The sequence below is a fragment of the Sinocyclocheilus rhinocerous genome, unplaced genomic scaffold, assembly GCF_001515625.1.
Source record: "Sinocyclocheilus rhinocerous isolate Xijiao unplaced genomic scaffold, SAMN03320098_v1.1 scaffold1615, whole genome shotgun sequence".
In the NCBI taxonomy this organism is placed as follows: Eukaryota; Metazoa; Chordata; class Actinopteri; order Cypriniformes; family Cyprinidae; genus Sinocyclocheilus; species Sinocyclocheilus rhinocerous.
In genome coordinates, this window is record NW_015645292.1 from 637,428 (window position 1) to 653,115 (window position 15,688).

General features: G+C 42.1%; 2 protein-coding genes across 2 annotated transcripts in view; both read right to left on the reverse strand.

Annotated features, from left to right (window-relative positions):
• LOC107705870 (E3 ubiquitin-protein ligase TRIM39-like) overlaps positions 1-4,592 on the reverse strand; it is a 26,352-nt gene extending 21,760 nt beyond the window's left edge. Inside the window, exons 1-3 of the mRNA XM_016509376.1 lie at positions 4,478-4,592; positions 2,440-2,990; positions 2,235-2,330 (exon numbers count right to left, since the gene is read on the reverse strand). Of these exons, the coding sequence (XP_016364862.1) occupies positions 2,235-2,330; positions 2,440-2,988 (645 nt within the window). The 5' untranslated portion in view covers positions 2,989-2,990; positions 4,478-4,592. The remainder of the gene's footprint in view (positions 1-2,234; positions 2,331-2,439; positions 2,991-4,477) is intronic.
• Positions 4,593-5,806: 1,214 nt separating this feature from the next.
• On the reverse strand, positions 5,807-13,770 carry LOC107705899 (E3 ubiquitin-protein ligase TRIM39-like). Its single transcript, XM_016509418.1, has 9 exons — positions 13,661-13,770; positions 13,168-13,257; positions 12,724-13,027; positions 12,422-12,671; positions 12,198-12,293; positions 6,881-7,114; positions 6,648-6,786; positions 6,516-6,551; positions 5,807-6,358 (listed from the first exon to the last, which is right to left on the reverse strand). The coding sequence occupies exons 2-9, from the start codon at positions 13,253-13,255 to the stop codon at positions 5,811-5,813; spliced, it is 1,695 nt and encodes a 564-aa protein (XP_016364904.1). The 5' UTR covers positions 13,256-13,257; positions 13,661-13,770; the 3' UTR covers positions 5,807-5,810.
• Between the last annotated feature and the right edge of the window lie 1,918 nt (positions 13,771-15,688).

Consider the following 15,688-nt stretch of genomic DNA (forward strand, 5'->3'; position numbering starts at 1 on the left):
GACCACGATGCAGGCACGTCTGTCTCCTGCTCGGATCGAGCCGATCCTCACAGCAGTCAAGAGAGTGAGAGAAGGCCAGTCACTCACAGTCAAACAGATCCAGAAACTGTTGGGTCTGATGACAGCTGCATCCAACGTGATACTTTTTGGCCTGCTGTACATGAGACCCCTGCAGTGGTGGCTCAGGACCAAAGGGTTTTTCCCTGAGGGGCAACCCACTTTGCATGATCAAGGTCACGTGGCGATGCTTTTGGGCCTTAGACATGTAGAAGAAACCTTGGCTCCTGTCACAAGGCCCTGTGATGGGGGCTCCTTGTCATCGCGTAACGCTAACGACAGATGCTTCCCTCACGGGCTGGGGAGCAGTCACGAGTGGCTGCTCGGCCCAGGGTCAGTGGGGAGGCCACCATCTCATGTGGCACAGAATTTGCCTGGAGATGCTGGCCATGTTTCGTGCACTGAAACACTTTCTCCCAGACCTAAGAGGTGTGCTCTCTCGCCCCGCACTTTCACCAAGTGTGTGGATGCTGCTCTGGCTCCTCTGCGAATCCAGGGCATCTGCATACTCAACTACATCGACGATTGGTTGTCTCTGGTCTCTACGTCACCCCACCCGTGACGTTTCGCCATTCCATTGGACTGATTTCACATGTGATTCAGAGCGTGGGCACACAGGGGCGTTCCTAAAGCGTTTTCGACGCAGCGTCTCATTCCCTCGGGGAACCAGGGTTACATACGTAACCTAGAGATAATCTTTACAATGTCACTAACTCATTCAAGTCCCCCAAAAAGGCTGGTATAGCCACAACTAGTGTTCATAAATTGTTCTCTAATTTTGATCTCCACTATATATAGTATATTTCTGTGTTGTATGCATGCCCCTATGTTAAACTAGCTTAGTTATAACTTTGTAGTTGCGCTAGTGAAGTCTTAAATGCTTGTATCCTTTCCTTAATGTTCTCCAATCCTGGCATGACTTAAAATCATCTTCTTGTGATCCCCTCTATCAGGGGTCTCCAAACTTAGTTCTGAAGGGTCAGTGTCCTTCAAAGTTTAACTCCAACTTGCCTCAACATACCTGCCTGAAAGTTTATAGTATGCCTAGTAAGACCTTAACTAGCTGGACTCTGCAGGACACCGGCCCTCCAGGACAGAGTTTGGAGACCCCTGCATTATATAATGGTGTATAGTATGTTACCATAACTTGCATCTTACTCTTTTTACTATACTCTGGATTAATACTGCAAAAATCCACCAGACCCCCTTAAACATGCAAAGAAGGTATCAAGGAAAAAAATTTAAAAAACTTTTCCCGCTGAAAATGTAAACCTCAGCATTGGTCAGTCCACCAGGAATGGGTGGGTAGGTAGGGAGGGATGTTAAAAGACCTCTACCCAAACCCATCAGGGCTCAATCCCTTTGAGACACACGCTCTTCAAGACTCATCTCTCTTGAGTCTGACCTTCCAGCAGTTTAATCTTCAACTAACTTTGTCAATTCCCCGTGGACCATCAGATCTTTGTAAGAATCTGACAAAAGCTTCCAGCTTACTTCTAACTAACTCATCAAGAATCTCCATTCTCTACACGCTTCCGGACACTTGTTCAGCAACAAAGCCAGTGCAAGTAACCATTTGTCAAATACTTAGATGCATTTCTAAGTTTTGACCCTTTTATTAAGGTGATATTGTTTGATTTTGATCTGATGGTTCTCATTAGGTTCTGGCTCACTGATTTTAAATACTGCCGGTCTTGATCTTCTTTCTTTCCTTACTTCTTTTCATTGTGTATGCATGTGTTTTGCTTATAGTTTTATGTTACTCATAGTATCGTTTATTATTGTTTTTGCTACTCACAGTTCAGAGTTACTAAAACGTTGATATTGCTACATGCTAAGTTATTGCTAGCACTGTATACAGTACGAAAGCTGTTCTTTCTTGGCCAGGTAGATAACCAGAGTTGATAAATGACTATACAGTCTGCTCGGTGGACGAAAAAGACTAAATAATCATAACATTAATTCTGCTACAGTTAATTCTGAAAGCCTAATTCTGAAGGCCATTATAATTAATTATACATATTTCCCTTTTGAGCTAATTTGCTCTAAAGCACAGACAAGCAGAGTGACACAAACAGTGAAAAGTCCCAGTGCTGCTGGACTGTATATCAGGACTCTTGGAGAGACACAACTAAATGACGTATAACATATATTTAACTTCAATTTAATAAACTCACTTTTCTGACTTCTGCTGAGTGTTTGATGTCTTGAATCTTCTTGATTCTGTCCTGGATCATCTGCTGCATGTCTTTCTGTGTCTTCATCAGCTCAGTCTATAGAGAGAACAACACAGACACATTTATCATAACAGATTTACTGTCTTCTGAGGAAATTTACAATATGTTTTAAAAATGCAAAAGCAGTTTTGTTAGTAACTTCTACCTTATCTTCGCTCTCCTCTTTTATAGGAACAGTGTTGTGGTTCTTGTGGTCTTTCACAGAGCAGATCATACACACACATGTCTGATCATCTCTACAGAACAGCTCCAGAGGACTATCATGTTTCTGGCATATATAGTCCTCCAGATTACTCACAGGATCCATCAGTTTGTGTTTCTTCAAAAGTGTCACTCTCAAATGAGGCTCCAGGTGAGTTTCACAGTAAGAGCTCTGACACACCAGACACGACTTCAGGGCTTTCAGCTTTCTTTCCTCACAGATGTCACACAGAACTTCAGGCTTTTTCTCAGGACTTTTCTTTTTATAGTCACCTACGAGCTCTCTGAGTGTGGTATTAATCTTGAGATCAGGTCTTTGCTTGAAAGTTTCTTTACAGTATGGACAGCTGCAGGTCTGGCTGTTGTCCCAGCACTTATTCAGACAGGTCTTGCAGAAGTTGTGTCCACATGGAGTGCTGACTGGATCAGTGAACACGTCCAGACATATAGAGCACTGAAGCTCCTCAGTCAGTGAACTAATGGAGGATGACATGACTGGAAAGAGACATTATTTAGGATTAGTGTGAATTCCAATAATGTTTATAAAGAATCCCATGATGCACCTCATGAAGCTGATTGAATGTAAAGAGTGTCTAGAGACAAAGAGTGGCGACTTTGGTGAAACTCGAATATGTATGAGATCATGTACAGTCAGCTTGTCATTATTGCAAAATCAACCCAGAAAAGTTGATCAGAACGCAAATGTGAAGCTCAATACACAACCACTTACCAAATAAATAAATACATGAACCATAATTATTGATTCAAGCTGAAATTATTTTATTATCTGCAGTAATTATTAAATATTATTTGAGAAAAGTCAAGTTCATTCATAAACAGTGTTTTTCTGGATTTTTTACTTACATGGAGGTTCATGGTCAAAACTCAGTCTCCTGGTTTTTCTTGATTTGTTTTTATGTTTGTGAAGATTCTGCCATTTTTTTTTATCTCTTCAAGCCTTAAAAGATAACACTGTATTTTACAGTATAAGTTATTTTCTCTTTTTCAGACTTGAAACAAACTGGATCATGACAATTAAATCAATATTTACATTAAAGTGTAAAGTGTTTAAATCTCATGTAAGAGGTGATAGTGAAGGAAACACAATCATTCTTTTGAAACACAGTGGGCCTCATTTATCAGTCTAACGTAGAAACGAGCGCAGATCTGTGCGCACAAATCAATTTACGACAGAGTTCACGTGTGATTTATGAAACATTCGTATGCCGCCAATCTCATCGTACGAATGATCGTATGTTGATAAATGTGGCGGCAGAAAACAATCGTCATTTGAATATCACGCCCCTAAAAACACCCCGGGCTGCTATTCGCGCATATAAAGCTAAAGCCCTGTACAAAACAACAACAGAAAAGACATTCTAATCTTACTGTTTAACGATCGACTAATGAGGTCAGGAATATAAAAATGAACAAATGCTGTCAATCTACAATTCTCCACCGTATTTACTATGCTCTGCGCAAGTTCAGGTAACTCAAAAACTTGCGTACACGAGCTGAGACCAGACGTGAGATTTGATCGTATCCACCGCTCACGTCCATATTGATAAATTCCACGTTTTGCGATGAAACGGCCGTACGCCCAATTTTCTGTCGTACGTTCGTTTCGTAAGTGAGGCCCAGTGAGTGACTCATAAACTCACTGAACAATCTGATCTAGGACCTGCTGTTTAGATTAAAGAGAGTACAAAGAGCAAGTGTCTTTGTACTTCTCCTTTAGTCGTTATGGCGTGCCACAGAATGACACAAAAAACTAACTTTGCTTTACAACCAATCAAATTACATACATTTAATACAATTCTGATATAATTTTAGTGCAGTAATCAACTAAAGCAGCTGAGTATTTGACACACTTAAACCTACTTCTGTTCAGCTTATTTCAGTCTGACATAAACCCTACTAAACCAGACCAGATCCATTAGAAACCTGTTCAAGACAATCTCTCTTATATTTCTATCACTTACCTGTGAGTATCAGGTGTGTCCACAAGCGTCTTTGAACGATTCAGTATTCTGCTGTTTGAAGAGTTTGATCGTTTCAGGAGTCCATATTGTTTCTGATCAAGTTAGTTTCACTTTCTCGGAGTCTCTCACTGAACTACAGTGATGTCAGAGCTCCTCCTGTATTCACACATTTACATTCAGCCCTGTATTCGGTCTGTTGGTTCATGTGTGTCTGTTTGTATTGGGACTGATGTGTCTCTCAGCTCATGAAGAAGAGATTTCAGCAAAAGCTTGATTGTTTGGCAACATTTGTGAAGAGTTTGTTCGTAAATCTAGCAACAAAATTACTAAATTGGCAACAGAATGCTGAACAACATGCCTTCAATACTGTAAATACACAGGAAAACGTTTCATAAATGCTGAGTTGTTAATGTATTTATAATATAATATAGTAAATGTAATGAAATGAAAATGAACGCCGAAGACACTCTGAAGACTAAAATTCGTAAGAACAGTACAAATTTGTTTTTGAGATTAATAAAAGTGTTTTTGGAATAAATTTGGTCAGTCACCGGTATCTGTACTGATCAATGTTTAAAATTTTCAGCTGTTGAATTAAACTACTGTAAGTCATCATTTGATGACTTAATGATGAGTAACTTTACAGTCATCACTGATTATTGAACATGTTAATTCTAGGTTCAATATATATGGAAATTAATGAAATTAACCCCTCTATGTTAAATAGTCCCAAATGGACAGACACAATCAGCTGCGAGTGCTACTGGTTAGATATTTAAGGCATTAGTATAAAAGCATCTCATGTGATGGGTTAATGAGAGAGTAAAGGCTTGCATTAATTAAGATTAATTTATCATTATCATGATACCATGGTAATATCATGTTTTTTTGGACACTACCATGATCATAATATCATGGTATTTTTTAGGTACCGTAAAGTACCATGTGCATACCGTGGTATATGAATATAGTAATCATGCAGATCTATGATATACAGTATATCAAGATATTACCAGCTGATGTACCACAGTAATATCACAGAACATTCTGTAGGGGAGCCACTACCTTGATACAACAGTTTATTAAGGTTACCATAGTTTTGTTTTTTGATAATATTTTACAGGCAATTTCACTTTATCAGATGGAGATGAAAGGGAAAAAAGGCATGAGTATTTATGAAGAATTAAACATAAATGATTTATTGAACAAGCATCACATATTTACGTTACAGATATCTAATTATAGCATAGATTTCAGAAATTGAAAAACAAATAATAAAAAAATATCATCAAATCATTATTTTAATCTTGCATTTCATATTAGGAGTGTAAATTCATTTATTATAATTAACAGGTGTGAGGATCAGTGGGCTGGAGTTTTTACCTCCATCATTTTTGCATGGGCTAAAATATGGATAGAGTTTTTCAGTGAAAGACTGACCAGTGAAAGAGTAGATATGAGAGCTGGACTCCACATCATAAAAAGAGACCAGACCCTCCTCATAATCCACAAACACACCGACCTGCTGCGGCTTCACTCTCAGAGACAGAGAGACAAGAGGACTAGAGAGAGCCTTATATTCATTCCCGTTCCTCAGCCGCACAATCCAGTATCCATTACTGGGACTTGCTGTGATCTTTCCCTTCCTGTTAATGGATTCTCTGGCCACTCCTAAATCCCATTTAGTCTTTCCCTTCACCTGCACCTCAAAATAAAATTTCCCTGAGGAGAATTCCTCCTTTCCCAGTACACAGACACATTTATCAAAACTCTCAGGTTTGTCTGGGAGTTTCTGCTCAATGTCGCCATGTCTCACATGTTTTCCATCATCAGACAGGATGAGATCAGGATGAGCTGTATCAGCATCCAGAGTCACATCCACTGAGAAAGCAGAATATCAATCACAACTTCACAATACAGATATTTTGTGATGCTGATGTTTTTTGTATTTAATCTAGAGTGTAATCAGTTTGTAGTGCAGTAATGAAGCTGTGAGTGTATGAATGTAAACTAGTGTAGTGCAGACAGCACACTGTACCTGCATACTGCTGCATCCACTTCAGCTCTGTAGACACTAATGACAATAAAATATCATCAGATCTTAATGTTATATTTAAAGAATTGAGTACATCATCATGTTTCTATCTGATTAATGTATGAATTGATCTACCAGTTAGTGTGAGCTTCTCATCTATAGTGTCCTTCAGTTGAGTCAGAGCTCTCCTCAGAGTCTCCAGACTCTCATGAGTCTTCATACTGATCTCAGGCCAGTTCCTGGTGTTTCTAGGGCTGCACAGGGATGAGTAAACCTACAGCAAGAGAGCGGAGAAATCCTTCAGCATGGGGAGTGTTCTGGTGTCAAATCCTGCATTATCATTGATCAGAGAGATCATGTTGACTGACCTGTAGGAGGTGGAGGTTATCTTCAGTGTATGAGAGCTGCTCCAGCTCAGTGTTTCTCATCTTTAGCTCAGCGATCTCCTGCTCCAGATCTTCAATCAGCTCTTCCTCCTGTTTCTCTGCATCTTTCTGCTGCTCCTCCATCATCTCCAGCAGTTCAGTCTGACGTCTCTCAATGGAGCGGATGAGATCAGTGAAGAGCTCGACATGAGCTGCTTTCTCCTCCTCTGTGTTTTTCTGGTCAACCAGGACAGTCAACAAATTATAAGCAGTGTTTACTAAGATCAGAATCAGTGATTCTATTGCTCATACTTCAGTGTTTTTAAGGGGTTTCAAAATTAAGGAGTTTCAGGTAATCACAGCCGTCTACATTCAGACCAACATTGTGATTGCAAGTGTGCAACAATAAAACAAGAAGTTAATATTAAGTAACTTAAATTTGAGACAAATTATTGTCAGTTGCCTTGTTTGTATTTGTTTCGACGACCAAAGATACTAGTTTCAAACAAAACTGCAACAAACTGTAGTAATTCATTCCTGTTTTTAAAATAATCATTTGAGCGAATGTAGCAAAATAAATGACTCCGCCATAAACACAGTCATTTGTCGCCACCAACTGGCGTAACAATGTAACCTTCACAAAAAGTCACTGTAAAATCCCCACCACTAAAACACAGGGTGCTTCTCAAAACTCAAATTAACGCTTCCTTGTTTCCTCGCTCCTCCATCCTTCAGTCCATGACCCAGAAACCAATCAAAGTCAGCCATCTTGAAGGATATTTCAATTCTCTAACTGTGAGACAAGACTTGATGGGCGAGGGCGAGATTCGGGAGGATAAAATGATTATATAGAATTAGTGTTAGGGGAGGTTACAGATGGCCTGCTTAATGACATGAATAAACCAAGCTTGACAACCCAGGCTAAAAGGTGTAGAAGGTCTAAGGGCACAAAGCTACGAAGAACCCACACCTAAAACAGAATGAGCTACTGTGGTCTGGGTAACATCAAGCCGGTAGTATCTGACAAATGAATGTGGTGAGGCCCAGCTTGCAGTGGCACAAATGTCCTGCAAGGAAACCCCTTTAAATAGAGCCCAGGAGGCCGCCATGCCCCTAGTGGAATGTGCTCTGAGGCCCCCTGGAAATTCCCTTAAATTCATATGCCAAAGAAATGGCTTCCACAAGCCAACGAGAGAGGCGTTGCTTAGAAATGGGATTCCCCGTATTCGGGTGGGGGCCCAAGTAATGAAGAGTTGATCACTACTCCTGAAAGTGCTGGTCCTGTCAATATAGACCCACAGAGCATGAACAGGACAAAGCATTTAGCCTCTGTTCCTCCTGCACGAGAGAGTGCGTGCAAATCACTGACTGATGCCAAAGCCAGGAGCAGAGCTGTCTTGAAAGACAGAAGCTTAAAGGATTAGTTCACATTCAAATTAAAATTTCCTGATAATTTACTCACCCCCATGTCATCCAAGATGTTTATGTTTTTCTTTCTTCAGTCGAAAAGAAGTTAAGGTTTTTGATGAAAACATTCCAGGATTATTCTCCTTATAGTGGACTTCAATGGCTACCAAACGGCTGAAGGTCAAAATTACAGTTTGAGTGCAACTTCAAAGGGCTCTACATGATACCAGATGAGGAATAAGGGTCTTATCTAGCGAAACGATCAGTCATTTTCTAAAAAAGTATATGCTTTATATACAAAAATACGTGCCTTGCACTGCTCTGCGATGAGTGTCCATGACTTCACGTAATACGTAATTACGTTGAAAAGGTCACGCTTGACGTAGCCTTAATGGTGGAGAAGGATTTCCCACCATCAATAAGGTCTTGCAAAAAACCCAAAATGCCAGCGACCAAGCACTAATATGATATCAGCTGGCGCCCCTCACACTCAAACACACAGCACTTGCAATCATAAAGGGAGCGTGTAGATGAGGCTCTAGCATCCTGAATAGTGGCAACGACACCCGGGGAGAGACCCAATATGTTTAAATTTGCCCTTTCACGGGCCAGGCCCAGAGGGCCACCCTTTCTGGGTGAGGATGGTATATTTCCCCGTTCGCTTGGGACAGGAGGTCCGTGCATAATGAGAGGGGCCACGGCTGGGCATTCAGTAGAGGGGTTATCTCTGATATCTCTGAGATTAGGTCATCTGGGTGCAATCAAAAGACAGAGTGGAGAAAAAGCATAGAGCAGCACATTGTGTCATGGGTGGGCCAGAGCGTCCACGCCGAGGGGGGCATCCTTGTCCCATAGCGAGAAGAACATAGGAAAATGAGTGAGTTCCCCCTCGACAAAAGGTCTGCACCCCTGTTCAGAATGCCCGGGACATGGGTCACCCGTAACGACAGAAAATGCTGCCTGCTCCATACTAACAGCGTGTGAGCTAGAGCATGAAGTTTTAAGGAACGCATCAAACCTTGATGCCTGATATGTGCCACGGCTGTGGTGTTGTTGCAACGCACCAGCACGTGATGCCCTTGCAGGCGGGGCAGAAAATATTTCAGAGCCTTCCAAACAGTAAGGAGCTACAAATAATTTATGTGGGCTGAGTGGAGTGTGCTCGGCCACACACCCTTCACTGTTCTGCCCTCATGGGTGGCCCCCCATCCTGTTAAGAATCTGTCGTTACCACTTTCCACAACTTGATGGCCCAGAGAGGGGTCCCCTGAGTGTAAAACGCTGCATTTTTCCAGTGGCACAGTGCTGCTGTGCACAAGCGAGTTACTGTGACTGAGCAGCAGAGATTGCGTAATGGGCTGAGATGAAGAGATAAAACCCACTTCATGAACGCCCTCATTCTCAGAAGGCCCAGAGGTAGGACATGGACAGCCGAAGACATAAGACCCTGTAGTCTGAGACATGTGCGAGACTGTACCCTCGGCTCCTTCCCTGAATTGCGAGAGGCAATTCATAAAAGAGAGAATGCGCTCTTGCACCAAGCGTGCGCACATCGTAATGGAATTCAGTTCCAGACCTAGAAATATCACATTCTGGGCAGGAGTGAAATTGCTTTTGCTCACAATCACTCTGAAGTCGAGGGCTGTGACGTGAGCAAGCACACGGGCAATGTTTTGCATCACTTTCTCTCTTGAATCGGCTATAATCAGCCAATCATCTATATATGTCAGGATCCTGAGACGAAGAAATCTCCTGTGCAGAGGATAAATGCTTATATAGAAGAAAGCATCTTTGAGATCGATTGATGTGAACCGATCATTCTGATTTAAATCGTTCTGAACTCGTGAGAGATGAGTGAAGGGAGCTGTGTGGTGACACTGCTTGTGCACTTTTTCTCACTATGTTCCCCTCTAGAACAGGGAAATGCACACTGGACAACACAGGGAACAGTGAAGCCTGTGCCAACTCTGAATGGGAACTCACTGGCTGGGGGGGGCTGACGCCGCTGACAGATAACCTCCGCTTTTTAAACGGAGGAACAAGAGGGGCAGTACTGGTGTCCAGAGGGCTGGCCGCCCGTGAACTTGGACTCAAGCCCTCTGTGGCCATGCATCAGGACGGCAGCTTGCGCTTCGAGTCAGAGGGAGTGGGGTTTGGGTTTTTTTTGCTGGCGGCCATGGCGAAGTACATTTTCCCCCAGGGTTTAAAAGGTGGGGGCTCACTCCGCTGCACCGGTTGCTTACTGCGGGGTCTATGAGCCCTGCCTGCATTATGGGGATGGTGTCCCGTAGCAGGGGGGTTAGGAGGCCGCACAGAGGGCATCTAGCATGGCGCGGGCATCGTAGGAAGACAAAGTTTGAAAGCCCCGTCCTCCTTTTTCTTATCATCGCAGAGCTGCTGCATTAGCGCGACGGCAGTGCCAAAGAGAGCCTGGCCAGGCTTGACCGGCGCTCCAGCGATGCGCCACTTCTTACTGTTAGGGAGCAGTTAAAATGACCTGGTAAAAATGACAAACATGTCTGGCGTGTTTTTAGCCATAGCACGCGCTCTCCGACACACTTGGACAGCCTGACGGGCATTATGGAGAACAAGGTTGTTCATCTACTTCCGGGTGATGGGTCACCCATACCGAGATTTGCCATATCCTTAACTTCAAGACCTGCAAGGCCGTGTTTGAGATCAAGCGGATCTCCCCAGTAGTGCTTCATATGTTTAGCAGATGCCGGGAGGACGGGAAGAAGCTGCTTTCTAGGGCCGGGAGGGGGTCCAAGAAGTCTTTTGTCGTAAACATCCCTTTCTTGGTCCGGCGCATTCTGAAGCGCCGGCCATTCAATATTAAGGCGAGCGGCTGCTCGCTCACAAAACTCAAAGAGGACCGATTGGGGTAGGGCTGCGAGAGCATTAGCTTGAGGGTCTAATGACGACAGGATGTCCTCCTCGTCATCTGAGCCGTCGAGAAATCCCCAAGCAGTGACTACAGTTCTCCGGGAAATCAATGGCTTTCTGAACATGATGAAGACCTATGCAAACTACGCAGAAAGGATGGGGATCCTTAGCGGCCATGAGGGCGCCGCACGTGGCTGGGCAGGCTCGCGACTGGTTGTCCACAGGGGTAGCTGGGTTCAATTTCGACAGAGCCATGAATAACGGACAGTAGATGGAGTGAGGAAAAGGTGAGGTAAGAGGCGGGCAGTCTAGTAACAAGTGCGAGCGTGAGTGGTTAAAATGACCTGGTAAAAATGACAAACACGTCTGGTGGAAGCTGATCCAAAGATGTGCCCTCCTGAAGACAATAGTGAAAGTCAAACAACCAACGAGCTGTGAGTAAATTTCCAGAGGTTGCGTCAACTGAGGAAAAGGTAGCGTGTGCAAGGGCTTTATGCGTTTGGTTAAGGGGCAGTCCCTTACCTGTCATTGGGCACACGCTCCTGTCTGTCAAGCCAGACTTGGTGCAATTGGATGCTTCTGCAGAGGTCAGGCACGGATGCCCTTCCCATAGGCGGATCTCGAACATGAGATGATGAAAGAGAACATATATTTCTGCGGGAGCGGGACTGAAAAATCCGTCCCACACAGGTCTCTACTCCAAACTGAAGTGCTCAAAGTTGGCCACTTCAAAGGGCCCTTCTGAAAGGGTACAAGTGATGGACACTTTTCACTCTCATGATTCTTTGTGCATGTTTAATTTGTGACACAGATGTTGTAAGACAACACAGAAGTGTGTTATAAAGGAACCGGTTTTGGTCCACTACATCCTTCACAAGCTCTCACTCTGGAGGGTAAACCCTTCAAAAAGAGCATGGCATAGGGATGAACCCTTCAGAATGGAATGCAGCCACCCAAGTAAACTAATGCAAATAAATTATATATAACAAATATTTAAATTTATTTCATTACATTATTTTAAACTCACTTTTCTGACTTCTGCTGACTGTTTGATGTCTTGAATCTTCTTGATTCTGTCCTGGATCATCTGCTGCATGTCTTTCTGTGTCTTCATCAGCTCAGTCTATAGAGAGAACAACACAGACACATTTATCATAACAGAGATTAAACTTACAATATGTTTTCATAGTGGACTTTTATTTCAAAACAGGACATAAAACCTGATTCCTTTAAAAGTATAATAACTTCTACCTTCTTCTCTTCACTTTCCTCTTCTATAGGAACAGTGTTGTGGTTCTCGTGGTCTTTCACAGAGCAGATTAAACACACCCTTGTCTGATCATCTCTACAGAACAGATGCAGGGGTCTCTCATGTTTCTGACATATATAGTCCTCCAGATTACTCACAGGATCCATCAGTTTGTGTTTCTTCAAACCTGCCACTCTCAAATGAGGCTCCAGGTGAGTTTCACAGTAAGAGCTCTGACACACCAGACACGACTTCAGGGCCCAGGTGAGTTTCACAGTAAGAGCTCTGACACATCAGACACGACTTCAGGGCTTTCAGCTTTCTTTCCTCACAGATGTCACACAGAACTTCAGGCTTTTTCTCAGGACTTTTCTTTTTATAGTGCCCTACAATCTCTCGGAGTGTGGTATTAATCTTGAGATCAGGTCTTTGCTTGAATGTTTCTTTACAGTATGGACAGCTGCAGGTCTGGCTGTCATCCCAGTGTTCATTCAGACAGGTCTTGCAGAAGTTGTGTCCACATGGAGTGCTGACTGGATCAGTGAACACGTCCAGACATATAGAGCACCGAAGCTCCTCAGTCAGTGAACCACTGGAGGATGACATACCTAGATGGAGAAATGATGATAGCAACCTGCTCTACTAGTGTAAAGACAAAATATTGTTGATAGAATGTGCAGAGCTTGAATCTATACAATGATTGCCTACTTTCATAAAGATAAAATTTAAGTTTGAGTTCTTGACTCACATGGATGATCATCAGTACTTCCTCTTCTATTTTCTTGTATTTTTGATGACGTCAGGAAAGACTCCTCCACTGCTGTTGCTTTCTCCATGCCTTTTTAAGACAAAAAAACACAAAAAAATGATCAGAGTGAGGAACTGCTGGTTACATTATAGGAAAAGTACAGTATACAGTATATTTGCATTGTTAGTTGCAGTATAAGAGTTTTTTTGCTTAGTTTGTCTGCAGGTAATTTACTTCCTGTTTCTTTAGTCTTTCTCTTGTGTGACAAAAGGGTAGAAAGACCAAACTTTGCTTTACAACCAATCAAATGACATAATTTTAATGCAATTCTGATATAATTTCAGTGCAGTAATCAACTAAAGCAGCTGAGTATTTGACACGCTTAAACCTGCTTCTGTTCAGCTTATTCCAGTCTGACATAAACCCTACTAAACCAGACCAGATCCATTAGAAACCTGTTCAGGACAATCTCTCTTATATTTCTATCACTTACCTGTGAGTATCAAGTGTGTCCACAAGCGTCTTTGAACGATTCAGTATTCTGTTGTTTAAAGTGGTTGTTCGTTTCAGGAGTAAATTTTGTCGCTGATCAAGTTAGTTTCACTTTCTCGGAGTCTCTCACTGAACTACAGTGATGTCAGAGCTCTTCCTGTATTTGCACATTTAAATCTGTCCCTGTATTCGGTGTGTTTGTTCATGTCTGTCTGTTTGTATTGGGACTGATGTTTCTGTCAGCTCATGAAGAAGAGATTTTAGAGGACTTACAAAAGCTTGATTGTTTGGCAACATTTGTGAAGAGTTTCCACATAAATCTAGCAACAAAATTACTAAATTGACAACAGAACACGTGCTCTGCTCCCTCTGGTGGCGCTGATGTGCCATTAAATACTGAACAACATGCCTTCAATAGGCTACTGTAAATACACAGGAAAACGTTTCATAAATGCTGAGAAGTTAATGTTTTTATAATATATAGGGATGGGTACTGAAACCCGCTATCAAATGGGCCCCGAGGATAAATTATGAAAGACCGGAGTATCGATAAGCTCTGACGTTAACGGTTCTGCTGTCGGTACTGGAGAGATCAGGAAAACATACATTTGTTATTACTATATAGACATTATCTTGCAAATTCTATCTCACCAGAGTCGCCAGCTGTTTTTATATGCAATAATATTCTGATATTTGTCTATGATGCATTTTTGCTATTTGCTATTCAGAAGCGAGATCGAGCTACAGCATGCAGAACATGAAAGCACAATAATCCGCGCAAGATGTGTGCGCGTGCTCTAATATGGACCGCAACTAGACAAGCAAATTACACTTTGTGCTTCGGGTGCACGTCCAAGCGATCATATACACACAAAATATGTTAAAATGGCCAGCTTGGAGAGTGTTCACTTGAACACAGTTTATGTCTTAAGTGGACGTGAACAGTTGGGAGAAAATCCGATGTGTGTCAATATATATTGTTTTAAAGTGATAGCAGTGACTGGTGCTTGGGCCATAAATGTTAATAAAACAAAAAAATGCAAAGAGAAAATCACTCTAGTGGAGTACATGTGGAGCTGGGGAAGGTGGAGGGTTTCAGAGGAACACTGAAAGCGCGCTGCAATGCTCATGCGAATTCTAATCAGCCATTTAAATGTGAAGCAGCAAGCTCATTGGCTGCGTATGCAACATGAACCAATCAGCTTGTGACAAGTCGTTTAGTGCTAAGAATATCATCAGTTACGTTAAGGACCCATAGCCTGCGCCATCTAGAGTTTCATGACAGAACTTGGTATATATCTGGAACATTGAGAGCAAGAAACTAAAACACACAGTAAACTACAATTCTATTGAAATATAAAATTAAATTATGAATGGGAAGAATATCTCCAGAGTGTCAGAGACACAAAGCAAAGACAGATTCTGGCCAAGTACAGGCCCAATGAGCACAGTCTAGCCATCGAGACCGGCAGACACAAAAAGAGCTGGTTACGCAGAGAGCAAAGAGTGTGTGCTCACTGTCAGACAGGAGAGATCGAGACAGAGATGCACTTCCTACTTCACTGTTACAAATTTAATTCAATAAGAGACCTATACATGAATACATTCACAAACATCATAAAGAAGTTTACAGTCATGACTGAAGAGGAACAAATCAAGACAGTACCAGGAGAGGGACAGACAGCAGCACTGGCTGTGAGAAATGTATGGATGTGCCACAGCCTGAGAGACCGCAGGTGAATATGTGTAGTGTGTGTATTGTATCTGACCCCAGTGTGTTTCTCTACTGTACACCACAGTGACCCTCAGCATGTGTGTGATTATATGTTAAACACTGTGGTATCAAATGTTCACACATGTTCTAATTTGTTACACTTTTTATTTAAGTTTAAATTGTTATAATGTTTTCATTGTTATTATGTTTCTCCACATATATTCTAAGCTTTGACAATATTGGATTTTTCACAGTCATGCCAATAAAGGAATTTTGAATTGAATTAAATTGAATTAAGAGAGAGAGAGAGAGAGT